We start from the raw sequence: 27,846 nt of genomic DNA on the forward strand, positions 1-27,846 counted from the left end.
TGCCTGCTATGCTTTAAGTTCTATGACTGACTTTGTTGAATCATTTCACTTCTATTTACTGGGGAAGTAGCTTAATGCTAGAGATATGTTGGCATGATTTCTCTTTAACTCAATTACTGTGATCTAAAGTAGCGAACCTCTAATGAGGAAAGAATGTGTTGGTTGAAATGACGTTGTGCACGTTATCACCTTGCAAAAGAACTTTTACCATGTAAAAAAAAAAAAAAAAAGGCGGTCTCAGATTTTGGTGTTTTCTGTATGTGCGATATCAGAGATATGTTTCTGCAATGTGTGGATTTGGGTCGTTACAAAGTATGATACCAACTTTGTAACGACCCAAATCCACACATTGCAGAAACATATCTCTGATATCGCACATACAGAAAACACCAAAATCTGAGACTGCATTTTTTTTTTTTTTACATGGTAAAAGTTCTTTTGCAAGGTGAGAGAGTTAACGTGCACAACGTCATTTCAACCAACACATTCTTTCCTCATTAGAGGTTCGCTACTTTAGATCACAGTAATTGAGTTAAAGAGAAATCATGCCAACATATCTCTAGCATTAAGCTACTTCCCTAGTAAATAGAAGTGAAATGATTCAACAAAGTCAGTCATAGAACTTAAAGCATAGCAGGAAGTAAATAGCAGAATCTGAAATTTCAAAACATAACATAGTTGACTCCCTAAGAGCAATTCCCTAACAATAACAGATAAACTATCCCAAATCAATCGAGAGGGGAATAATCCTCTATAGGATCAGACTCCTCGAACGAGGTAGGTGAAGCAGACACAGCAGCAGCAGCAGGTTCTCCATCACTGTCCTCAATCCAACCGGCAGTGCTAGGAGGCGAGCGAGAGGAAACAAAAGGGGAATGGGGCGATTGGTAGGTGGGTGACATGTAAGATGGTCTAGCTCCACACCTCACTGAGGATTCCACCACATGGACATCCTTCTCAGCAGGTACAGGTGGGGAGTCAGTGTGGAAAGGAGGGAATGGTAGAGGCTGGGGAGTAGATCTAGGGGTAGGAGAATGGTCGACAGACATAGGTGAGGGGGTAGTATTCAAAGCGGGATAGGGTAACTGTGTATCACCAGGGGGTATAGAGAAAACAATCTCAATAGAAGTATCGGCTACAAGATGGGTCAACCAAGAGCCTTCACTTTCTTGTCCATAGCTGAGGCGAGCGAAGCCACGAAATATACTCTGCTGGGCCGTGGCGTCATACACCCACATGTCTTCCTCAGAGGGAATGATCAGCATCTGTGCACTGTTCCTGGCCATCTAAACATATAGAAAGAACACAGACAACAACGAACCAAGTGTCAATTCAACCTTTTCACAGTTTTTTCAAGGAATAACACAATTCATGAATAGTACACTATTTCACATCACTTCTAATTTTTTCAGCAACTCATTCAAGCAAACATCACCAATTTCAAGTACCAATACCAAGCAACATCAAGGTCAATCACAATCAATTTTACAATCAATCATTCAATCACACACTCAACCAAGTCCCACACGGTTCAAGGCATTCAAATCAATGCAACACACTTTCAAATTCAATTTTAGTTTCCTTAAAATGCAAGGTACATACAAGATATTTTTCTGAAATTTTGCAACACTTTTGGATGTCAAAACCGAGACCATCCAAGTTCATTTCCACTCTTTCTTTTATAACTCTTTTTCTCATTACTCTTACTATACTTTTCAAAATTATTTCAAGGTTCCAAATCAATTAATTTCAACCTTTTTCCTCAAAATTTTCAGAACTGTCCAGCCTCCAAAATCTCATCATTTGACAAGTGACTAACAAGCAAATTAGGAAAAATCAACATGCAAACACAAGGTTCCATTATCTAAGTGCAGTATTTTAATTTTAAGCAAAGGACTATGTTTAAAAAGGGTACACCGAGACAACACAAGGGCAATTTAGTGTTCAAACTCTCAAAATTACTAAGGGAGTTCTTTTTATGAAATTAAGTTTGGTAACAAAGTGTTCAAGACATGCAAACTCACGGTTCTAAGGTCTCAAGGGTAGATTTCTGTTTATTCAAGAGATTTGGCAAGAAAACCTCTAAACTGAAACTTGTACAAAAGGTTACCAACATATTTTCAAGTCCAAAATTTTGTACAAAGGTTGGATGTCACATGTAAGGGTTAAAAATTCAAACTTTCTAAAGAATCTCTTCACACAAAACCAAAACCAAAGTTGAATCAAGTAATTTTCAAGCGAAAATCCAACAAGCAAGTGAAGGAATACAACATGCAAACTCATGGATCATGGCTTTGAAGGTGGATCATCATAGAAATCAAGGATTTCAAACATGCAAGGGCAAAATCGAAATACTTTCAAGGAAGAAATTGCAAGCACTAAATAAAGTTTCAAGCTTTGAGAGAAATCAAAACATCTAAGCATGAAACCAAAAATTTCAAGGAGATCAAATGGAGTACAAGACAAATACTCAACATGCAATTGAAGGAAATTGTCTTCCAAGCTCATGGTTACTTGTTTTCAAAGGTGGATCATCATTTAAACCACGAATCCAGCAAAGAAAGTGAACAAACCGAGACATGCACAAGGATGAATCAACATGTAAATAATCAAAATGCAAACTTTAAGAGAGATTACCTCCTTTTCACATAAACCGCCAACATAGAGGTAAATAAAGTGAAGAAATCAAGTAGAATTTAACATGCAAGTGGTACAATGAGCTTGATCAAAGTTATTGGAAATAAAGATGGAACCTTTACAAGATTTCATATAGTTTTCAACCAAGGAAGACAAACAAAGGAACAAAGGATGAGAACTCCCCCTTGCCTTTGAGTTTTGGGCGTGAAATGGTGAGAGAAAGGGCTGGATTTTTGTGGATCTTCAAAGAGAGCTTGCTGGACCAAAAAACAGCAACCAAGATCTTCAAGTTCTTCCTCCTAGGTGAGTTCTTTCAACACGAAAATTGGAGGATGATGGAGGAAGAAGATAGTGATGGAAGGGTGAAGTGTTTGAGTGATTTGGATGAAGAAATTGTGGTGTTTGAGGGGCTGGAAGCTCTCGGTTTTCTTGAGACAGTTTGAGAGAATTTGAGACTTTGAGAGAATAAAAATGATGAAGCAAAGTGAGAGAGAGAAATGAGAAATCAAGTGGAGAGAATGAGAAGTGAGGTCTCGGTTTCTTGTTTCCAAAATGGGCAAATGGAAAAAATATGAATAATTTATATGGAGGTTAAGGTCTTAATGGTCCAAGGTAATTAGGAACTCATGGTTAGCTTATTGGATAAGCCTTGGAAGTCCCAAAATTTGCTCACGGTACAAAAGAAGTAGAATTGAAGTGAAATAGGTGAGAATGGTGCAAGAAAAAGGTGTTATGGTTTTTAGTGTAGGAATAGATATTTTTAGGGAAACTTGCAAGCAAAGTTAGTATATTTTGGCAAGTAAAATGCATGGAATAATTTAGGGCTGCATGCAAAGGTTTTGGGTGGAGCAATTTCCAAAAATCGGCACAAAACTCCAAGGTTAAGATTTTGGGCAGCAAATGCATGTAATTTGATTGGTCGGAAAAGAATGCGACATGACTAGGTTGAAACGTGGACGAGACATTCGATGTGGTGCTAATTTCAAGAAAGACAATTAATTAAGGTAGTTATGGTGTCGACAATTTGGAAGACATGAAAAGAAAGTTCTGAAATGACTTTGCTGGCGAATCGGGAGACAAGAATCTCTTGCATGTAATTCTAGTGGTCGGTACTAGATTTTGGGAGATTCGGGTAATCATGGTGTTTGCACTTTAGGGGACAAGAATATTTTGCATGAAAATCTAGTGGCCGATACTAGATTTGTAAAGATTTGAAGTAATGATTACAGGACTAAGTAATGATTACAAATTTTTTTGAAATGATTATAAAATCTTTTGAAATAAATATAAAATCTTTTGAAATGATTATAGAATATTTTGAAATGATTACAAAATCTATGTAATGATTACAAAATCGTTTTGCAGTAATTACAAAATCTTTTGAAACAAATATGAAATATTTCGTAATGATTACAAAATCTTTTTGCAGTGATTATAAAATCTTTTGAAATAAATATAGAATATTTCGTAATGATTACAAAATCTACGTAATAATTACAAAATTTCACATTTTTCGAGAATGATAATTACGATTTTTCAATAATTTAAATAAGACAAAATATGGCTTTTTGAACAAGATTCTCAGGGGTATTTTTGGGTAATACAGCTGAATACAATTAGGACAATTCTTGGATGATATCGAAGCCAAGTGTATTACATGCAGTTACTCTAAAATGCAAAACTTAGAGATCAAGTCATTATTCTCCTCAGTGAATAAAAATAGAAAATTCAGCATCTATCTAATTATTCCGACACTAGCAAGTCGGAATCAACAAATAATTAAAATTCAAGAGCTAATAGCCAACTAACGAAAATTTGGGGCGTTACAAGACTACCCCTCTTAGAAAAATTTCGTCCTTAAAATTTCTAACCTGAGTCGAATAGATGCGGATAGGCATTTCTCATGTTAGTCTCTCTTTCCTACGCGACATCTTCCACACTATCAGCATTCCAATGCACCTTCACCAAAGAAATCTCCTTATTCCTAAGTTGCTTATCCCTTCAATCAGTAGTTGTGAGATTTGAAAGATGTTGTGGAGATTGGATAGTTTCGAAGGTAGCGCGATTCGATAAGCTGAACTTCTAATCTTCTTTGAATTTGGTAGAGATCAATGAATTTCAGTGGAGTTTGTGAGATTTTAGAGCTTTACCCACTCCAGTAGTCGGATTAACTCTAAAAAAATACTTGGCTAAATCAAGAAGCACATATGCTTGGATTTCTCTAGAAATTAAGTTGCCTATCAAAGTTGTTAGATCTTTCAAATTCTCAGCCTCAAGGCTATTCGAATTGACCTATCAGAATGATTAAAGCCTAGGGTCTTATTTTGGAATTCAAGTAAGACATGGTTGGCCGAAAGCCAATCCATCTCCAGAATAACATTTAACTCAGAAAGAGGTAGGCAGATTAGATTGACAAGAAAACTTTTGCCTTCAATTTGAAGTAAACAATTCAACAAACATGAGATGTAATCACAAGATCATTTACAGGAGTAGAAATAACAAAATCAAATTTCGTGACAAAGATAGGTACTTCAAATCACCTCACACAGGATTTAGAAATGGAAAAATGTGTGGTGCCAGAGTCAAGCAACATATTAAGAGAAGTCCTATTAAGAACGCATGTACCTTGGATTAAATCTATAGCTTGAGCAGTCTCAGCACCGCTTATAGTGAACACTCGTCCTCTAGTATTTGGCCTTCTAGTAGAAACTCGAAAAACATTAAGAGAGATATCACTTACTACAGTTATAAGTTTGATCATTTGAAACGTGATGAGGTATTTTGTTAATATACATTGATACAACATCAACACGATGGGTTAATTATTATTCACAACAAATTTACTATTTTGCACAACTTTGAAAATGTAGATCGTATGGCAACCGTATAGTATGGAGTTGATGAATTCTTTGCCCCCCATATTCACTAAAGCATCGAATATTTGGAGGTCAGTTGTGCCACTTATATGTTTTCAAATTTGTGAGTGGCACCAGCCTGACTGTGTAATGCGGCAATTTGGGATAGTTCAATATATTCCTCGTGCTCCATACTAACCTGATCAGTTACATGACATTACTTTAAGAGGGAAAACTGGTGAGAATTGGTTGGCTAAGTTCAGAGGCATAGTGGAGCTATGGGACTTGCGTCAGGCCTGGGTAATGACTAATGATCCTCAGATTGGGTTGTTAAGTTCTAACTCTGAATATATGCTATGGTACATCACTCACACAAGACGATGGATGACCAGGGATGCAGCTGTATTTGCATTACTTGTAAGTAATATAAATGAAATTACACACTATTTGATTGTGGTTATATTTGTTACTTGTTAAAGGTTTATATTGTGTCATTGTAGGGAGAGGCTCATGAAAGAGCATATTACTTGTGTAATGATGGTAAAGCCTCATTTTCATTTGAGGAGATGAACGAGTTATGTGAGACCATGCTCTCACTACAGAATGAACAAGAGCACATATTAGAGCCTGCTTCTTCGTTTGACCCTCCTATTCAGAGTGGAAATCTAGTTGATCCGGCCATTGACATTGGTCAACCTACAGACCGTAAGGAAGGAAAAGGTTTGCAACGCCGTCGAATAGAAGTGAAGGTAAAATTAATAATATTTCTCTTAACCATATTACATGTTGTACTTATGTTCTTACATGTTCCTTATGGTACAATTTGCAAGCGGCAGAGTGGTCACTTCCCCTTTTGCCAGAACGCAGAGACGTCATCTATTATATCCCACCACAGTTTCCCTTCAACCCTTCCCAAGCCACTCAGACATCTTATTTTCACGCATCACAGTTCACTTCACAGCCTCCTCCATCTCCATTTAGCAGTGGTCAATATTATGTCCCCAAGGGTAGCCTCTACATGACACCTCCTTCATATGAGCCATCATTCTTTACTCCTGATGCACTGGCTATAGGAGGTCATCAGAGTGGGCAGGGATGGGAAACATCATCAATGCAAGTAGGTTCAGAGCATGACATTGATCTTAATGCAGATTTTATTGTTGTTGTTGATGCGGAAGTACAAGATGTGCATCGGAACCCTCATCGTGAAGCACGAGATCGTCGTCGACAGTGCATACTCACACCTCATGAGGCAGGGCATGCAGACCAATCCTTTGACTCAGATTGATGGGTTGTTATTTATATATTTATTAACTTTATGTTGCACTTTTTATTAATATTACTGGAACATGTTCTCTATATATAATCGATGTTGCTATATTACGCTATACTTGTAAGTTATTTAAAACATTAATAAGGAAATATGAGTTACACCCTTATTGACATTAACAACAAGATACATTAATACATTAATAACATTAACAACAACAATTTGTCGTGACACGTAACATGTTCTTACATCTGGTGTACATTACGATCATAATGTTGAGGACATTGACGTTGGTTATGATCAGGTTGTCGACACAACCTACATCTTTGTCGTGGTTGTGACTCAATCTAATCCATTTCATTCTTAATTCGAGTAGTCTTTGGTCTTCCTTTACCTCATGCTCTTTCTACATCTGGTACTAACTTCCACTCATTATTTTGTAAAATATTATTTTCATTTCCAAGAGGCCACCACTGAGATGAATATGCGTTCACAACATACTGTAAAGTATAAACATGATCCACATATTGCCAAAAGTCTATACTCATATGAGTACAAACAACTATAACATATGAGCATGGATATCAGAATGCCTTAAATTTCCTGCATTCACAATAACGTGTGGATAATGACTGTCCACTTATGATCACCTCTTTGTGTCACTGGATTAAAAGCCTCTTCAACCTCAAACCTTGTTCTTTGTATGTCATACCGCTGAACTTGATGTGAGGATGCTTCTTGTTGATTTATTTCCATAGCTTCCATTAGTTTCTGACTGTATCTTCCTCCATTATTAACCTCATGCATTGCGGTTTCATCATGCTTCACAAAATATTCTACTAATCGAGCATACGTAGCTTTTACCAAGGCAGTAATAGGAAGATTTTTTGCCCCTTTCAAAACTTTATTTACAAACTCAGACAAATTAGTAGTCATGTGTCGATAACGATGTCCTTCATCATTATAAGCCAAGCTCCACTTTTCCTTTGATATATTATCTATCCAAGTCTGAATTTCAGGTGATTGTGATCGAAACGTATTAAGCTTAGATTCAAAAATACCCTTTGATGGTGTATATCCTGCATTTAACGATGAAAGGTAGAATGTAAAGGTTAAATATTCAAAATCTATTAAAACTTAAATGAATCAAATGTGAAGAATACGTACTTAATTAAATTAGTTTTTTCTTCAAGTATTTTTGAATCATCGATTGAATTTGCTTGCAATGTGACGAATGCAATAAACATGATAAGCATCTAGTGGTTGTCGACCTAGATGTGGGTTAGACACTGCACCTTTTATACTTTGATGTCGATCTGAGATCAAACATAGCCCTGCCTTATTTGTCATATGTATACGAATCATGGCTAAAAACCATTTCCATGTAGATAAGGTTTCTCCTTTGACAATGGTAAATGCAATGGGAAGCACACAGTTGTTTCCATCTTGAGTCGTAGCAATTATCAAAGTTTGTTGGTACTTACCGTACAAAAATGTTCCATCTACCTGTATTATAGGTTTACAAAAGTTGAAAGCTTCATGGCATTGCTTGAACGACTAATACAACCGATGAAAAACTCGATATCTATTATCCACGGTACGTCCTTCAACATAATCATTTGTTTCAATTTTGTATACAGATACAGGAGCATGTAATTGCATGTACTCTAGCCATCTTGGCAATGCAACATAAGATTCGTCCCAATCACCAAATACAGTAACTATTGCTTTTTGTTTTGCTTTTCATGCCTTCTTGTACGAAATTGAATATCCAAATTGACCACTAATTCTCTCTTGAATTAACGAAATAGGCACTGATGGTTTTTCTTTCACCATACCTGCATCTCATATAATGAAGGAGTTTTTAAATTTGTTGGGATGTAATAGGATGAAAATTAGTATATTTTTTCTATTTCAAAATAATAAAATTTAATATAACATTTGACATACCAAGAATGCATGAGCAAATAAATTTGGAATCCAACTTTTGGTGGTCTTGAGAGATTGAAGCATGTACGCACGTATGAGCACCACCCCACTTTATAATTTTCCACTTGTCTACATTTTTTGGCAACGATGCTCGAACTCTCCAGGGACATCCACTATTGTGATTGACACACTTCACAACACATGTTGCTTTTGACTCGATCACAAAAAAAGTTTGATGTTTCCTCATGGCATAATGTTTTATAGCCATTCTTACATCTTCTTTAGTGTCAAATAGTTGTCCTACATATAATGCATCTCCTTCTTTCCATGATTGCACTCTAATTTTTTATCAGGGTGTTCCCAATTAATATGACTATAATGTGGGGTTATATTCCAAAAAGGCAATGTAGTTTCTGCATTACAACAATTCATCCGTCAAATTTATACCCTCATTAACAATTTATACAGTATTATAAATATAAGTTATGAAAATATATCTTTTAAATTATTATCTAAAATCATACCTCCATGTTGTTGTTGCATTGAACTAACTCTTACAATACCCTCCATATTGATCATTGAATCACAATAATCATCTGTCTCAATATCAGAAAAATTATTTAATGAAATATCTTCTTCATCTTCATATTCATCATCTTCATCTGTAGATCGTACATTGTAAACTTATATTATTAATAGTATTTGCAGTATCAATTTTAAAAATTTAAAATCATCAACTTCATATTACTTTCTCTTGTTGCATAATCATCATCGTTATTATCACTTCTATGATTGAGTGAGAGTGATAAATTCACTTCTAACGGACGTGGCACAACAGAAGATGTTTCACCGACCGTAACATCCACATATATCTCAACTACATTCCTATGATGTAATTATTGACACGTACTTATCATCCAATCTATGTTTTCATCGTCACATACATCCAGAGTTGTATGGTATCAACCATTTGTCCAAACTAAAATTCGTGAAATTAATCTAGAAATTACGTGACAACTAGACAATTTCAATTTTGTATGTATCTTTCTTTTAAACATCTCAAGTGTGACGTTCTATCTTAATCATCTTTTTCTCTCCTTCAAAAATTATACCCTCATTTCCTTCATATATTCTACCATTTGAATATAATATAACAACAATTTCATTTATCATGCATTAAAAATAAGCCAAGCTTATTTAAAAATTTATTTATAATATAATAAAATTATATTTAAAAATTTATTTGTAATTACAAATATTTAAATCTTTATTTTTTAACATTATATTTTATCTGTCTTATTTTCAAACATAACAAAAAAAATTATATTACAACATTAACACTTAAAATATTATCCAAATATAAAATAAATATTATTATTTGAAATATAAATTCTTAATAGCCAATAAAAAAATTATATATTTATAATGCTTAAAAAAATCTAACCTTATTGCCTAGTTGCAATTTCTTCTCCAGCCTATCTGGTTGCAATTTCTTCTCCAGCCTACTCGATCTCCAACTCCATGGTTATAATTTAAAAGTTTCGTATTTATACACATTTAAAGTTGGACAAAAGAATGTATCAAAATTTTTATCCACCAGTTATATTAAAATCGGGTATGGTTGGACGGCACTAGAGTCATCTTTGTTGTGGACGCTACTAAAATCGTCTCAAAATAGATGACACAAGTTTATTAAACAACACGTGTCAACATCTCATGAGTGTTGGCTAATCATGGGACGACACTCTCATGAGTGTCGGTTACTAATGGGACGACACTCTCATAGTTCGCCACGTCATCATGTGTGTCGTCCCTGTTATGGACGATTCTCTTACCACGTCACCTGCCAACTCCAGATCGAGAATTTGTTTCCATAAAGTCTTATTTTGATAATTTCTTTTAAAATTAATTTCAAAAGGGCAAAAAAGCCGAAATAATCTTGCACTTATAATTCCAGAGATGGCTGAACTTTGTTCTTGGCCTTCCATGGCCAAGGTAACTATATATACATACCTGTAATTCAAGTTTAGTAAAATATATTTCATAATAAATCTAAAAGCATAAACCTGTAGCTGATCGAATACATATATTTTTAACTTTAATTAAAAATATATTTTTATTGATCAAACGTTTCTGTTTGTTACTTTTTTTTTGCTCTTTGTTTTTGGTTGTTGTTATGTTTGTCTCTTTTAACCCTATTATGTTTCTACATGTTTTACTCATTGCATCTTTCATATGTCTACTTTATTTTATTTTAACTCATTGATTTCGTTTTCTAGCTCAAGAGTCAAATTAACCCGTTTTAACAATTATATTCTTTAAAAAAATTAAAAAATAATTTCCTTTTAAATCTTTAGAATCAAATTCTTTTAAGAGATAGTTTAAATTTTTAAAATATTAATATACTTTTTATTTATATTATAAATTCATTCTTTTTAAATAATTAAAAAGTAAAAATAGTAAAATAACATATGAAGTGCCCTCAACTAAGTATTTGACAAACTCTAAACCCTAAACTACTTAAAAATTAAGTATAATTTATTTTAATAAATTTAAATTATAAATATGATATATATATATATATATATATTAATTTAAATTACATATTTTTATTGAATAAATTTTTTTATTAAAAGTGTAAAAAAAAACTTTATAACTTTTAATAAACAGAGCTATATAAGAAGCAACAAATAATTTTAATAATTATATTTTACAACACATAAATTTTTAAAATACAGATAAAAAATTTTGAGTTCTTAAAATACAAAATATTTTCACTTGTTATCATAACTTAACTTTAAACAATGTTTGATTGTATTGAATGAATGTGTTGTAAAGTTGAATTTTAATATACTTCATTTTATAAAAATTTTATTTTAAATGAGTTTAAGGTACTATAATTTATATTTTAAAAATTATTAAATAAGTAAGTTTATGCTAATATTTAATATAATTTTTTTAATTTTTATACAAAACTTACGATTTAACTGTTATCTTAAACCAAAGTTTTTATTAAAAAATACTTTAATTAAAAATAAATAACTGACATAGTTTTTCTTATTAAATTATGTTACAATAAAATAAATAAAATAATGTGATATTTTAATGACTTTAAATACACTATTAATTACTTATACAATTATGGATATATTTAAATGAATTTTATAAAAATTTATAAAAATACTTTATAATTTTTATATTTTATAAATTATTTTAATTCATATCAATAAATTTTATAATTTAATTTATGATGATATAAATTTATTAAAAAAATGTTAGCAACATACTATTTTTAATTATTAAATAAAATTATTAAAAATTATATGAATGTTACAGTTTTTCATTCATAAATATATTAAAAAGAAGACGTTAAAAAATACATAGCTAGTCTTACTCATTTATTAATAATAAAATAAATATTAAATAAGCATTTAATGTTCTTGAAACACACCCTAGAAATAGAAATGGTGTATCAGTATTCAGTACTCAGGTTAACTTGGGTGGATTTGACGCGTTTGTGCCGTGCACGTGACCGGTCGTTCGAATCACCGTTACTCTTTAGGCAGTCTCCTTCTTTCTCTCTCAAAGTCCTAAGCAACAAGTTCCCAAACTCAACAGCACTCTTTAATCTTCTGTGTTTCATCACTGTACAAGTGCATTTCAGCCCCAAAATTTTCTTTCATCAGACCCCGTTCAAATTGAAACCCCGAAGCAAGCGAAGAAGAAAAAGTGTCACCGATCCGTGCACCTCACGTGACCCATGGCTCCCGCTATCTCCGAGCGAGCCGAGTTGGCCAGGCTCTGCGCCTCGAGAGACTGGTCCAAAGCCATTCGAATCCTCGATTCGCTCATTTCTCAGTCCGGTGCAATCCGAGACATTTGGTGAGTATTTCGCTTCCTTTTTTCCTTTCATTGATTAATGATTATGGTCGAATGGTTTGCATATACATGTATGCTTCTGGCTCGTGAATTTTTACGCGCGATCTTATTCTGATTCATTGTTGCTTTCAGCAACCGAGCCTTCTGTTACAGCAAACTAGAGCTTCATAAGCACGTGATTAAGGATTGCGACAGAGCGCTTCAACTTGATCCTATGGTTCTTCAAGCTTATATTCTCAAAGGTTTTCCTCTCCCCTGTCAAATTCATTCGTCTATTTTTCTTCTTTCACAATTTTTTTTGTTCCGTCTTTGCTGTGATTGAAATTAGGATTTCTTACTTATTTCAATTGCATGCTTCTCTGAGATTGGTAATTGAACTAGATACGATGTAAAGCATGTTTTCCTTGTGTGCTATGCCTGGACATTGACTGTCACTGTTGACTTTATCTGACTATGTCCCGTGGGCTTTTTCAGATATGCTATTTATTTCCAGTGATCAGTTAAATAGATAAATTAGTTTAATAATGATCATACTTTAAAAACGAGAACGATTGTGTTGGAATTGTTGTATAATGGATCTGGTTGGTTTATTTTTTCAAAGCTTTCTCAGAAAATCTGCCAAAAATTTAGTGATTATTTCTTTAAAATAAGCTGAACCAAACATGCACTTGGTCATGCTGTTTATAGATTAGTGTCGCATGATCCTTTTGTTTATGCTGAAGGTTCAAACAAAATTTTCTCACGCGCAATATATTTCTGTCTTTTGGACTTAGTGGTAGTCTATTCTGTTGTACAGGTTGTGCGCTCTCTGAGTTGGGAAGGAAAGCGGATGCTCTATTGGTATGGGAGCAAGGCTATGAACATGCTCTGCATCAGTCTGCAGATTTGAAACAGCTACTAGAGCTTGAAGAGCTTATGACGACAGTGAAGCATAGCAACAATGCACAGTGCGAAACCCATGGGTCATCCCTGCCACAATCTGCATCAAATTCTCAGGGTAATGGGAACTCGGTTGAAACTCATAAGAATCAAGATAGGTTGAGCAATCAAGCTGATTTATGTGGCAATGCTAGTGATAAATCTGAGATATGCCTGAAGTCTACTGATAACTTTGACTCAAAAAATGAATTGCATGATGAAGATAGGGAGTCTAATAAATCTGATGGCCAAGTGAATGGGAGCCCTGATGTTATTGACACACTTAGTTACAATTCTGAATCTTGTAATGACTCAAGTGATGCCTCAGAATCGTGTGATAAAGTATCTACCAATAGTACTGACTCTGTTAACATGACTGAGACTTTTAGAAACCCACGTAGTAAGTTTATTTTTCCTAATGAAAGAAAAGATGAAGCAAAGAAAAATAAGAAGTTCTGCATTGCTCGGATTTCAAAGACAAATTCTGTAACTGTAGATTTTCGACTCTCAAGGGGTATAGCAGAGGTTTGTTTTCATGCTTTTACTAGAATAAGCAATATTAAATAACTTGGTGTTTGTATTTCTTTGTTTGAGCATATTTGATATTATGGTTCCTTTGCAGGTTAATGAAGGAAAATATGCTCATGCCATATCCATTTTTGACCAGGTAAAAAAATTTCCTCAGTGGTGATACTCATGGCTTCTTCTTTTGATGTTTTTTCTATCTTCTCTTCTTTTCCCCCTACTATTAAATAACTTACTGTATCCTTTCATCATCATTTATGCAGATACTGAAAAAGGACCCTGCATATCCCGAGGCACTGATTGGAAGAGGTACAGCATATGCATTCCAGAGAGAACTTGATTCTGCCATAGTTGATTTTACAAAGGTACTTAAATGAACACTATCTAACAAGTCTATATAGAGATTTGATTTTTCTTCTCTGTGTAAGTAGCTTACATGCTGTATATATTAGGCTATACAATTTAATCCATTGGCTGGTGAGGCATGGAAACGGAGAGGTCAGGCCAGGGCAGCCTTGGGAGAGTTTATTGAGGTGAGCATGACCAACCTAATTCTTAGATCCCTTGGTTTTTGACCAGGCTCAATTGTGTTATGTGATCCATGTAATTGACTTCACTTAATCGAATAAAGCTTGGTTGTTGTTGTTTTAACGCAAAGTTTGGTTAAAGTAGTATTTGAGCATTGCCACATAAGGCTTTAGGGTTATAATTATATGCTATAAAACTTAATTATTTTGGTGCTAAACTAATGTGGTTATCAAGAACTTTGTGGTCTTTTATCTTGCTAGGTCCAATGTTATTGAAATCTCTAATTACGTGTGACCTACAAGATCTTATTTCATATGGTTCTGTCAACTGAGTCAACTGTGATGCTTCACTTCCTATTGGTGTATATATTTTTTCCACAAATATCAACCTGTAAATGTAACATCTGTTTCCCCTTCTTTTGATATGTGGATGTCAGGCTATTGAAGACTTGACCAAGGCATTAGAGTTTGAACCTGACACAGCAGATATTTTACATGAGAGAGGTAGCCTGTCTTCTACTGATTTTGTTGTTTTGATAATTGATTTATGCTGGAATCATTAATTATGCCTTTGTTTTGCTTTCGCTTTCTTTGTTTGCTGCAATGGTGGGTGCATATATCTTGTGCTAATTTCTAGAAATTCAAATGGAGAAACTAGATTAGTTTTCTGAGGCATGATTGTATTCTTTACCCTTTAATAGTTAATATAGCTTGTGCAAGCATATATTTTCTTTTGTTAGAAGCAGATGGTGAATTAACACATTTGGAATTACTTAAAATCCTTTTTTTTGTGTGTGCACGGAATTATTAGGGAGATGAAGTAACTTAAATACTTATCTAAGTTTTTGTGCAATTCTTAAATTTCGGCAAAGGCTTAATCCCAAAAGCTAGTTATAGAGTGAGGGTTGCCTTAACTTTTATAAGCTCTTATTTGACCATATTTGTAATTGATGTGGAACTTGAACACCACCCCCCCTTACACTCAAGATTGAGCATTTGAAACATGAAAATTATAGTACTGATTTTTTTAAAAAATACTGCACTGGAAAACACATAATAAATATGTTTTCTAATACTCTCCCTCAAGCTGGAGCATGTGTCATATAAACAAAGCTTGTTACAAATGTAGTTAACAGCAGAGTCTCTAAGGGATTTAGCTAACATATTGGTCCATTCATTGATCATTAAAATGAACAAAATTAGTTGTAATATCTTTTGAAAGAACTTTTTCTCTTACAAAGCTTCTAAAAGCAGTGATAATTAAAGTGAACATGTTTAGGGTTTGATGAAATATGAAGTGCAGCTTGATTAAGTTTCAGATGTCTCCCAATTTTAACTATTGGAATAAGTGGGGAGAAACTAGCGACCAAAAGATGCAATTTATTAGTATTAGGATGAGCTAAGCACTAATGCAATTTATCGTCTAGACTCATGTCATGCTCCAATTGTCTGTGCAAAATGTTTATCCTGGACAAGAATAGAGTTATTAGAAAATAATAAAGAGTAATGGAGGGTACGAGTAAATTGCTAATGAATATTAAATTAAAAGGATTCCCAAAGACAAAGCATATAGTTTAAAGAAAGATTGAGAAGAGGATATGTTTGACTAATGCCTCGTACTTTTGTTTGAAGAGGTGAAAGAAGGAAGTTAATTCAAATAAGATAAATGAGAAAAAAGTAATTTTTTTCCAGACATATGACATAATCAAAAGCAATAGAGTCAAGGATACAAGGACCTAGAGAGGACTGTGAAACTAATGCTACAGAATCATCACACTGAGCAATGACAGTGACAGGTGAGATGGGTTTGTGGGAAACCTTGAATTGGAGGAAATCATGATAGTCAACTGCAGAAATAGTAATGTCCTCAGCAGTGCCAAGTGCAGTGACATGAGCAACATTAGCAAGCTTAAGCTGTTGTCTAGCCTTGGTACAACAATTAGCTTCAATATGGTCATAATGCTGGCAATAGAGGTAGTGAGAACCTCGATGATGACCACTATGGTCTCCACTTTGTCCACCATGACAAGGATAGTGGAAGACAAGATTGGATGAATCAGCAGGAGGAGGGATGGAGTAGTGGTCAAAGGCATGAGGAAAGAAGAGACACAACAGTTGTTCATAACTGTCAAAGGAGGGAACAATAGTCCTTGATAAAATTTTCTTGCATATTGTGTCAACCTTAGGCAGAAGACTGGCATTGCCAAGTACCATGAAAAACTTGCCGCATGGAAAGATGAATTGCTGCATCACTGGCAAATGGCATGGGGGTATCAATATTAGCAATTAAATGATCAAGGTCACCAAGATAGGTCTGCACATCCATGTTTTCCAACTTCATGGCAATCAGATTGGAAACCACACTGTAGAGACAATGAATGTCATTGAAATAGACCTTGGCTTTGGTCCACCCAACATAGCAAGTTTTAAAAGCCAAGTATTGTGGCTAGACTTTAGGGGCAATGGAAAACCTGAAGCACTGCACAAAGAAACATTGATTTGCTTCCAGTGGGCTTGATCCTTGTTGAGAATATCCTTGGCCTGTTGTGTCAAGTAGTCTTCTCAATCTTGAACTTTTGAAACCACAACTGGACGGCAACACCCCAGGTGCTGTAATTGGCTGTCCTAGTCAATTTTTCATATAGATTCAGCAGGATGTTCATAAAGGTTACTGCAGAACCAGTCCGAAAGCGAACCGTTAGAAGCCATAAGGAAGTTGGCTGTTCTAGTCAATTTTTCATATGGAATCAGCAGGATGTTTGTAAAGGTTACTGCAGCACCAGTCTGAAAGGGAACCATTAGAAGCCATAAGGAAGTATGCTAAATAAAAAGGGATGGAGAGGGGCACCTAAGAGAGAAGGCAGTGGAGAAGTGGGTTGTGTTGAAAAATAGTGCATGTTCATATTATATGCATTAATATTTTTCATTCTGGAGGTTTATCTGTTTATTCATAAATCAAAATTTAGTCTAGTGGCTTCAACTAAAATGAAGATGACTCAGGTAGAATTTTTGTATTGTGGCTCTAATTTTCAAGTCTGCTGATTTGTTATGGAGTATTTTAATGGGAACGTTATGGGTTTTGATGGAGTGCAGTCACCTAAGGAATTCTACTAGTACTAAGGAGACTAAGTACTTACTATAATTATATTCATCTCCCTCTCTCCATTTCCTTTTGGACACAGTTCCTTTTTGTTTATTTCTTGTGTGAATGCGTGATTATCCTTAATATTGACATTTTGTCTAGAAATCATTGTTAATATCAAATCTAGGGAGTTTGGTCACTTTGGTGCTGAATGCATATGATGCTAACATTGAACTGACATTCTTGTTTAGATCCTGTTCCTAATTAGTGTATGCTTTTCATAAAATTCAATGCAGGAATTGTCAATTTCAAATTTAAAGAATTTGGTGCAGCTGTTAATGACCTTTCAGCTTGTGTGAGGCTAGATAAGGATAATAAGTCTGCCTACACATATTTGGTGGGCCTTGTGTCTTAATATTTGATTCCTCATTGATTTTGGACTTTTGATGTTGGAAAGAAGTTTACTGATCTCCTTATGAAAGGATCTTCATTCTTTCACTGAACAAAATGACTTTACAGGGTTTAGCATTATCTTCGATTGGTGAATATAAGAAAGCTGAGGAAGCACATCTGAAATCACTTCACCTTGACAGAAATTTCCTTGAAGGATGGGCACATCTGACTCAGGTATCTGTTCACCTGTGTTGGTACTCCACTGATAGTTTGACTATGTTAAGGAAATTAACGTATACTTCAAATATGTTTAGTTATATTCTTGAATGCTCTCTGTTATATCTACTCATATCTTGCTTCCCTACTTTCATCGATGGTATTTCCTTCTGCTTGTAATCTAATTTACTTATTCAACTGGACATTAAGTATCCATGTCATATCAGATCAGTTCACATCTACATTTTTTAATTGAATTATAGGCTTATTTATGTAGTAGACTACAATTTTTGGCCTTTTATTTATAGGATTAAAGCTCTTCTGTTAGATATTTTACTTGTAGCTTTTTTCTGAATTTGTATTTGATAGTTTTATCAAAGATGTAGCACTCATAGGTTAATAGCTTTGGTCTGAATGTGTATTTGGCAGTTATATCAAAAGATCTAGCAGTCATTAGTTAATAGCTATTAAGTGTGCTGCCACTGTTCTGCCTGATTATCAGTTATATGCTTAAAGCTATTTTGTTGGATGATTTTGATTGGTAATATTGTTCTGAATGTGTGGATTTTGTGCAGTTCTATCAAGATTTAGCAATGCCAACAAAAGCACAGGAATGTCTAAATGAGATGCTACAAATTGATGGGAGGTAAATGTTGTGAATGAACTGTATTACTCATATGAGGATTCACTTGATGTACTTTGTGCCTGTTGACTTTAGGGCTGATTGCTTTTACATTTTGATGTCAGGTTTGCAAGAGCTTATCATTTGCGTGGCCTTCTATTCCATGCAATGGGTGAGCACAGGTATTTGTACAAACCATACTCTCTGATCAATTGAAGAAGTTGAATATTTATTTTAAGTGACTGTTTCTTACTTGTCACAAGTCTTGAGTATTTGGTTCATGAATACTAGTTTGGACATCTTTAAGATGTAGTAGCATGCTGACAAACAATTCTGGACTTATGGAAACATATATGGATGGTAGAAGAAGAAAAAAAAAAGTTGATAATACTGGTTTTAGATTACTTGCTGTTTTTCATAATAATTATAATGATTGAAATGGAATCATCAGGAGGGTCATTTTGTATTTGTAAAGTTAGGTTTGTACTAGAGAACTAGCATATTGAGGAAGATTTATTTTTGGATTGAGCATTCCTGAAGTCATAAATAATTTCTGATTACTAATTTTTAGGGGAGTTAAATGATCAGCAACTGGTATTTTTGTCCATCAAGGATTTTAGAGAGATAAATTTTATATGAATTATTGGACAATGAGGATACTGGTATAAGTATAATAATTTGTTGTTTGAATTTCTAATAGCACCTAAGGTCCATGTAAATTGCTTTTAAAATTTTCCCACCAGACATTAGTGTTAAGATTTTTACCTTGGTATGTTCCATTACTTTATTTTGTTTCTAATTTAACTTGGGTTTGAATGTGACAGGAAGGCTATCAAGGATTTGACAATGGGGTTGAGCATTGACAGCACCAATGTTGAATGCTTCTATTTACGAGCTTCCTGCTACCATGCTGTTGGACAATACAAAGAAGCAGTATGATATTTCTAGATTTAATTTTGGGGGTGCAACACTTGGTTTGCATTTGTGATGCTACAACTTCATTTAATGGTCTCAGGTTAAGGATTATGATGCTGCACTGGATTTGGAATTGGACTCGATGGACAAGTTTGTGCTCCAGTGCCTTGCCTTTTATCAGGTCTTGTTTTATTGAAACATACTATTCTTGTCTGTCCACCCCCCCACCAAAAAAAAAAAAAAAAAAACTACTCTACTAATCAAAAGGAGCATAAATAAATTTCCTTCTACACTAAAACATCTACTAACAGTGACGCAAAATTGACAGCATTGAGCAGTGACTAGTCATTTTGTTGTCACGTTTTGGAAGAGAGCTGTTCTCTTCTACTTTAGTTCCTCATGTTATTTAGTTATGTCAACATTGAAACACACTTGTAAGACTTGTCTTCCCTTGATTCAGCTACATATAACTAACCAGTTCTGTACATTCTTTTAGTGCTAAAATTCTGCTGATGGACTTATGTGCCATTGGTGCTCTCGGAATTAATGTGGTACTTATTAAGTTTCATTTGTTAAGAGACTTCTATGATGTGCTTCAACCCTTTTTTCTTTTGCAGAAAGAGCTTGCTCTGTACACAGCCTCAAAATTTAACAGCGACTTTTGCTGGTTTGATATTGATGGGGATATTGATGCACTTTTTAAGGTAAAATTTATGAAAACAAGTCTACCTCTCCTTGATACTTCTCATCTTTCTTAATTCATAGGTGTGAATTGGAAAACTCTGTTTACTTGAGTTTAGGATTTCTCAGTTCCTATGTGGTGATTCTGGTCATGTGTAAAGTAGATCACTTACCACAAAATTTGGAAGAATAAAAGGAAATATAATATTTTCATGAGTATGCCTATACCCTATAGGGAATTTATCATGGGTTTAAAGGATGTTTAGCAATTAGGTTTTAAATCATGTCATCAGATTCTTGGTTATTCACATTTTGTAAAGCAAGAGTTTCCATTTCTATTATATTCATTTGTATCTTCATTATATTCAGGAGTACTGGTGCAAGAGATTGCACCCAAAGAATGTATGTGAGAAGGTTTTCAGGCAACCTCCTTTACGTGAGTCTTTAAGAAAGGAAAAGCTTAGAAAGCAAGAATTTACTATTACAAAGCAGAAGGCTACTCTTCTACTGGCTGCAGATTCCATTGGCAAAAAAATCCAGTATGATTGTCCAGGATTCCTACCTAATAGACGTCAGGTAAAGCTATTTCTGGTTTTCTGATCTTCAATATCTTGTGGATTATTGATTGTTGTCATTTCTCTTCTTTTGTCAACAAATCCGTTTTCTGTCAAGGGCCACTTTTATTTCTCGGTAGTCTTTGGTTTGCTAAATTAGACTTGTGCTTACTTGTGCTCTGATAGACATAGAAAAGGATTTTGTTGCATCTAAAAATCTGATGATCCTTGTTTGTATCATGTTGTAAAATAGAAAACATTATTTCTATCTACTTCTAGGTGACTAATACAAGCAATGTTTGGCTTTTATTTTATTTTATTTTGAGGTGACAGAAATAATTGTGCTTAATGATTGAATAAATTTATAAAAAGGTAACAAGGGATGTCAGTTTTCTGGTTTTAATACCATAACTTCTAAACAAGTCAAGCCTTTTCCCCTTGAAAAATTTCTATTGAAGAAAACATTCATTTTTAAATGTATTTCCCAAAGTAAAAGCACACGGTTTTCATAAAATTGTAGCATTTATTTGGCTTTCAAATAGTTTTAAAGCCATGGATTGCACATATATATATATATATATATATATATATATATATATATATATATATATATATATATATATATATTTGTAGCTAGATTATTTTCTGTACACTTTATTCTAGATATCTCTGAGTTGTGATGCATTTTTCATTTCTACATGCTTTCAATTTAAAGTGACTTGCATCCTACGTCCTACCAACAGCCGTGGTTTATTCTCATTTTTCTTGATACTATCATCTTTTTAACCTGTTGATATCTATATGTTAATATTTCCTTATTATCAGCATCGTATGGCTGGACTTGCTGCTATTGAAATTGCACAAAAGGTCTCAAAGGCTTGGCGTGCTATGCATGCTGAATGGAAATATTCTGGTAAAGGCAACTCAAAAAATGGAAGAAGGGCCAGGAGAAGGGAAAGAATTAATACCCCCAGTCAAAATAGAGGCGGTGCTGGTTGTAGCACAAGCAGTACCTCAGAAACATCTTCACCTGGAATTATAGATGATAGATCATCCAGCCGTATATTGTCATGGCATGATGTTTACTCATTAGCTGTTAGATGGAGGCAGATTTCTGAGCCTTGTGATCCTGTTGTCTGGGTGAACAAGCTAAGGTATCCTGTCTGTGGGCTAAATATTCAAGCACATTACATGCACCCATGACTTGTTCATAATAAGAAATTTTATATTGTTCACATCTAATATGTTACACTCTGGACATACATAGATTTTCATTTTATCTCCACTTTTTTTTGCATTCTCTCTTATCTATCTGATTAATATAATTGCTGATTATGCTGTAAAATCCTGGAGTCCTAGAGGCACAACAGAACTATCGTGCTTTGTGGTCAACAAATCTTTCAGAAATTTTAAATATATTCAAAGTTACACTCTTAATAAGTTCATGCAGATAATATAAATGTAAGGTCATACTTGCCAAACTTGTATTGCATTCCAACTTGCTGATTTGAACTCTTATTATTAAAAAACAAAAGAGCTGATTCCTTGATACTTTGCCTTTACTCGTCTATATCTGTTGAGTCTAAAATGAGTAAACTAAGAGTGTTACAAAACCACAAATAGAAATGGGAAAGAAAAGAAAGTTTTTATTGAATTGAAAGGAAAGAACAAAAAATAGGAGAGATTCCTCCTCCAAGGTTTTCCCTTCACAAAGGATTTTTCCTTTCAGAAAGAACAAAACATCAATTTACACATGATAATAAATTTGAATGTCTTTCCCACACATCTTCATCTTATTTATTTATCTCACAAACTCCTCCTAATTAACCAATCCTTTCCATTAACTTTCTACAGTAACTACCTTAACTAACTTTCCCCTCACTCTCTTCTAACTTCTAACAATACCACCCACTTGAATTTCAACCTTGTCTAATTATGGAACTATTATTGAAATCCAAAGCTCTAGTTTAGGCACACAAAACAGGGGATGTGGGATATTGAGCTTTGGGGAACATGCTGCTGTAACACAATGGGATCTTTGCAGATTTTTGGGCCTGAAAACTGTTAAGAAACTTAGGCTTAACTCACTCCTAAAAACTAGCTCATAGGAGGAGGACTACTCTAGTCCTTATAAGGAGTATTCTGGCTCTATTCTTAACTAATGTGGAACATCTTAACACACTCTTTCATGTTCAGAACTGGACATCTATTGCGTGAAATTTGCAGGACTAGATATCTGCATGGGTGGATTCAACAGGATTGAACATCTGTAGGTAGTCCAATGTTCAAATTAAATAGGTTCTGATACAATGTGAAGATACTTGGGCCTAATTCACTCTAAAAAACTAGCTCATAGGAGGAGGACTATCTCAGTCCTTATAAGGAGTATTTTGGCTCTATTCCTGACCAATGTGGAATATCTTAACAAAAACTCCAACAATAAGATGAAGTTTGGCCCAATTTATGCCCCAAAGTGTGCCTAAGAAACAAATCTTCCTATTAGCCTCATGATCTCCTCCCTAGCGTTAGTGAATTAAACTAGTATAAATTATTATTACTTAAGCACATTAGGAGAATTCAACCTAAAAGACTAGTCCATTAGGTGGGACTTGGTCACTTGGGAGAGTCCCGTGACTTAAGTACTACATTAAGCATCTTATTTTACTCAATGAGAGATATATTATTGCCGCTCTCTTTAAGAGTTGATGTTGACTACAACTTCACTCTATCAATATTGATCCTATGGTAGCCCTTTCCCCTTACATTGGTGGCTTCACTCACCTATCAGGATTCAATACGTTATTGTACCTTAATCCAACTTAAGGTAGCCCTTTCCATCACTTGCTCAATGAAAACACCAATTGTTATGACTTGAGCACGTGATGAGAGCCCAATACAAAAGACTAGTGCATTAGGTGAGAGGGAGAGCCTCACGGATTAGGTATCACATTAAGCATATTATTTTACTCAATGTGAGACTCATAACAGTGTGTGCAACTTCTCCTATTTTCAGGATAACCAACTTTAAACTCTTTGTTAGACAGTAATGACAATCAAATAATCCTTTCAGTGTTTCAGTCCTCTTCCCCTGCCCCCAAATTCTGAGTGTGGATGATTTTATAAATAATTTTGGTTATTATAATTTCTTTTAATAACATGTTCCATGTTCATCTCATATTGATAAAAATTCATTTGGATCCTTTACTGGTTACTACCTATTCCTCTAAATTTCCATGGCTGGTCCCTTCTCTCTTCATTCTTATAATCTTATCACAATTTAGTCCTTCAACATTTTTGTGCACATATGTCAGCTTTGTCCTTTTGCATATGCTTTTAGTTATTACTACTACTACTTTCTGTGAGATTTTAGATCTGTTTGATAGAAGGATTGCATGGAATTATGTTAGTCCTAAGTTGATGTCCTTTGTTTAGACTTCAACAGAAATGGCAGTCTATTTATTATATAATTAAAGAGGGATAGAATCATAGAACTGCCCTTAGAAAACTTAAATGCCTCAAGTTTTATCATTGAAACAAGGAAAATGAATTCTCAGTGGAGCTAGAGTGAGTAGGTTTATCCAGCCTTGATATTATTATCAGCTTTTTATGCTTTCAATTCTGTATGAATTATTTTGCTAAGATTGATTTTACATTTATTCAAATTATGCAATCGTTTTCTTTTATTCTGACATATATACTTTACATTATTTGTTACAATAGGCTCAGAGTTATATTGGTCTAGGTTGGATAAGTTTTTGCTTTTATTGATTGCTAGCCTCTTAGCAATATAATGTACCTGGTTTTTCCTCTGATTATTATTCCAGAGTTGGACCACATTAAGATCTTGTGTTGGGTTTTGAATTGGTTTCTTTGCACTGCAGTGAAGAGTTCAATTCTGGATTTGGTTCTCACACCCCTATGATTCTTGGGCAAGCTAAAGTTGTCCGTTATTTTCCTAATTATGAAAGGTAAAGAGCATGTTTTTACCTAGTTAGAGTATGACAATAGGTTTGGTTGTGTAGTAGTAGACTGTTTTTGAAAGTGATTATAATTTTTAAATGTCACAGGACATTAGATATTTTGAAAACTGTCATGAAAGAAAGATCATTTGTCCGGAGCAAAACAGATGAGATCATTCATCTTTCCAAAGATGGGAAATTAGAAGAGGTGAGTTGTTGATTTAGATATATTATGCCTTTTTCTTGTAACATTGCTTAGTTTACATGCAAAAAGCCTCTTCCGTTTAGTTCCCAATTCAAATTTTATGGAAGAAACTTGAGCCTAACTCATTCTTAAAAGCTAGCTCATAGGAGGAGGACTATCCTAACTCTTATAAGGAGTATTCTGTCTCTATTCCTAACCAATATAGAACATCTTAACACTCCCTCTCTCTTAGGTCTAACTCACTTCCAAAAGTTAATTTATTGAAAAAAAATTATCGTAGTCCTTATAAAGAGTATTTTAACTCTATTCCTACCCTACATGGGACATTTTAACAATGCTAAATTTTGATAATTTACAATTTGCATGATAGACTGTTTCTTATGTGTCAAATCAAAGGTGATCTCGAACAAGGAATATTTGGTTTCTCTTATTGATTGGTTTTGGTGTTTTAATAGCTCATAGACATAGGATATCCCTTCTAAATATAATTGAAACCAAAGTTCCAGCTTTCTATTTTTTCAATTAGTTTTTTGACAATAAAATGCTTCTAGGTTCTTTTCTCATGCTTTTGAATGATATCAAATTCTAATAATAGTCTCCGGTTGATTTTACATGTTTTTTTGTTTTATATTTTGCATAGCTTGAAGTGTAGTATCCTTTTTATGAAAACAGAAACTTTATAATGTTTGATGTGCAGATTATGCATGCAAAATCGTGCTCTGATCTTTATAGAGTTGTTGGTGAGGATTTTTGGTTGGCTACCTGGTGCAACAGTACTGCATTTGAAGAGTAAGTGTCCTTGGTGCTAACATTGTCTGGAAACATAATTTCTTTAATGCTTACTTTCTGGATGTTAATGTTTTTCAGGAAGCAGCTTGAAGGGACTAGGATAACCCTTGTAAAAATGTAAGCTAGATATGAAAATTTCAAATTATTGTCTTCCACAATTTTCTTTTCTTGGCTGTAAAATTTTACTTTTCACGCTTGTATATGTTATTGGGGAACTGAGCATGTTTTTCAGGGGGGAGCATGGTTTTGACTTTGCAATCAGAACACCATGTACACCTGCTAGATGGGAAGATTTTGACACAGAAATGGCAGTGGCATGGGAAGTATGTTTCTCATACCGAACTTCTTTTTGTATGTTAATTAGCTGATAGTGATATATATACCCCCGTGTATGACCCTTTTGTGGCTTGTTCCTAAAGAATGTTTCTTTATCATCTTTACCAATGATCTCATCCCATCTGCATCAATTATTTAAATTTAATCATCATTAATACTTCTTTAGCCATTCTCGGTTTTAGAAAATTGCTAAAAGATATTTTATTCTTCTTGAAGTTTCATTTGAAAATATGCTTGTGTATTTCTTATAGCTCAAGTTACTAGATGAATTGAAACATTTTATCTTGTATACATCTTGGAACTGTTACATGTCAGACTCTCTGCAATGCTTACTGTGGTGAAAATTATGGGTCTACTGATTTCAACGTGCTTGAAAATGTGCGAGATGCAATTTTAAGGATGACGTATTACTGGTATGACATTTTCAAAATGTGTAAATTACATTTGATTTTGATCATTTGTAAATCATTTCTGTAAATCTGACGGAACTGCTTTTTATTAGGTATAACTTTATGCCACTGTCTAGGGGATCCGCTGCAGTTGGATTTATTGTTATGTTGGGCTTGTTACTTGCTGCCAATATGGAGTTCACAGGAAGCATACCACAGGGTTTACAAGTAGATTGGGAAGCCATTTTGAGCTTAGATCGAAACTCCTTTGTGGATTCGGTAAAAACGTGGCTGTACCCATCTCTGAAGGTGACAACCTCGTGGAAAGATTATCCTGATATCGCATCAACTTTTGCAACAACAGGATCGGTTGTTGCTGCTTTGAGCTTTTCTGATGATTGAACTAATGTAAAATTGACCAGGTGAATCAATTGCATATTAACTGTGACGGGCTTGTTTCATTGTAACCATATCTCAGTACAATAATTTAAGTTATGGCATTGGTTGAAAAATTACCATTTCTCTTTTCCCCATTTTTCAACTATCACGGGTTGTCTTACTGGTCTTTGCCTTGCTCTAAATTGAGATAATGGAATAAATTTACACACTAGTTTCTGAAATATGTAATTTGATTAAATTCATTCTTCAAATTTTAAAATTTAAAATTTTAATTTTTAAAATTAACAATCGTCACTCATATTAGTTTTTATCACTAAGAGATGTTAAAATTAGATAACAGAGTTGATAATTTGTACGTTAAATGATGTGATAATCTATTTTTGACATAAAATATTTAAAAAAATTTTAAAAATAGTTTATCATAGACTTTTAATATTTTTGAGTAATAAGGTCTTTTATTGTCTTCTATTTTTTTTTTCTCTTGTTGTTGCTGCAATGAACTGTTAAATTTAAAAATGATGAAACTAATATTTCTAATATATTTTAGAGAAACTATAACAATTTCTTTTTTATTAGCTTCAAAGAAGTTTTGAACTAAAAAAAAATTATTGTAAGAGGATATAAAAAATTTATAAGTGACAACTTTTAGGACATTAGAAGAATAAAAAGTCTTAAAATAACATATCTAAAATCTTTTCATTGAATTAATTATAATTATTTTTTTACTAACAGATTTAAAACTTAAATCTAGTGATTCAACTAAAAA

The 27,846-nt window shown here is 33.9% G+C and overlaps 1 protein-coding gene across 3 annotated transcripts; it reads left to right on the forward strand.

Moving 5' to 3' along the window:
* Positions 1-12,175: 12,175 nt before the first annotated feature.
* Positions 12,176-27,295, forward strand: LOC113857431 (suppressor of RPS4-RLD 1-like). Of its 3 annotated transcripts, none has more exons than XM_027489316.1 (23): positions 12,176-12,573; positions 12,703-12,812; positions 13,367-14,013; positions 14,111-14,155; positions 14,277-14,378; positions 14,466-14,546; positions 14,978-15,044; positions 17,919-18,019; positions 18,142-18,249; positions 18,807-18,877; positions 18,979-19,035; positions 19,678-19,786; positions 19,869-19,949; positions 20,386-20,472; positions 20,819-21,025; positions 21,829-22,157; positions 24,885-24,971; positions 25,071-25,170; positions 25,865-25,956; positions 26,035-26,073; positions 26,189-26,279; positions 26,608-26,705; positions 26,795-27,295. In XM_027489316.1, exons 1-23 carry the CDS (start codon positions 12,452-12,454, stop codon positions 27,081-27,083), a joined length of 3,120 nt encoding a protein of 1,039 aa, XP_027345117.1. In that variant the 5' UTR covers positions 12,176-12,451; the 3' UTR covers positions 27,084-27,295. The 3 variants fall into 3 exon arrangements, with proteins under 3 accessions (XP_027345117.1, XP_027345118.1, XP_027345119.1); XM_027489317.1 differs by having other exon boundaries at positions 26,819-27,186; XM_027489318.1 differs by lacking the exon at positions 12,176-12,573 and having other exon boundaries at positions 12,705-12,812; positions 13,344-14,013; positions 26,795-27,205.
* Positions 27,296-27,846: the final 551 nt, after the last annotated feature.

Source organism: Abrus precatorius, unplaced genomic scaffold (genome assembly GCF_003935025.1).
Source record: "Abrus precatorius isolate BTA unplaced genomic scaffold, Abrus_2018 Scaffold2, whole genome shotgun sequence".
Taxonomy (NCBI): domain Eukaryota; kingdom Viridiplantae; phylum Streptophyta; class Magnoliopsida; order Fabales; family Fabaceae; genus Abrus; species Abrus precatorius.

Coding starts and splice junctions, on each gene's coding strand:
- LOC113857431 (XM_027489316.1), top strand. CDS start 12,452: ATGGCTCCCGCTATCTCCGAGCGAGCCGAGTTGGCCAGGCTCTGCGCC. Junction 12,813..13,366: donor TCAAGCTTATATTCTCAAAG/GTTTTCCTCTCC, acceptor TCTGTTGTACAG/GTTGTGCGCTCTCTGAGTTG. Junction 18,020..18,141: donor AGTCTGCCTACACATATTTG/GTGGGCCTTGTG, acceptor ATGACTTTACAG/GGTTTAGCATTATCTTCGAT.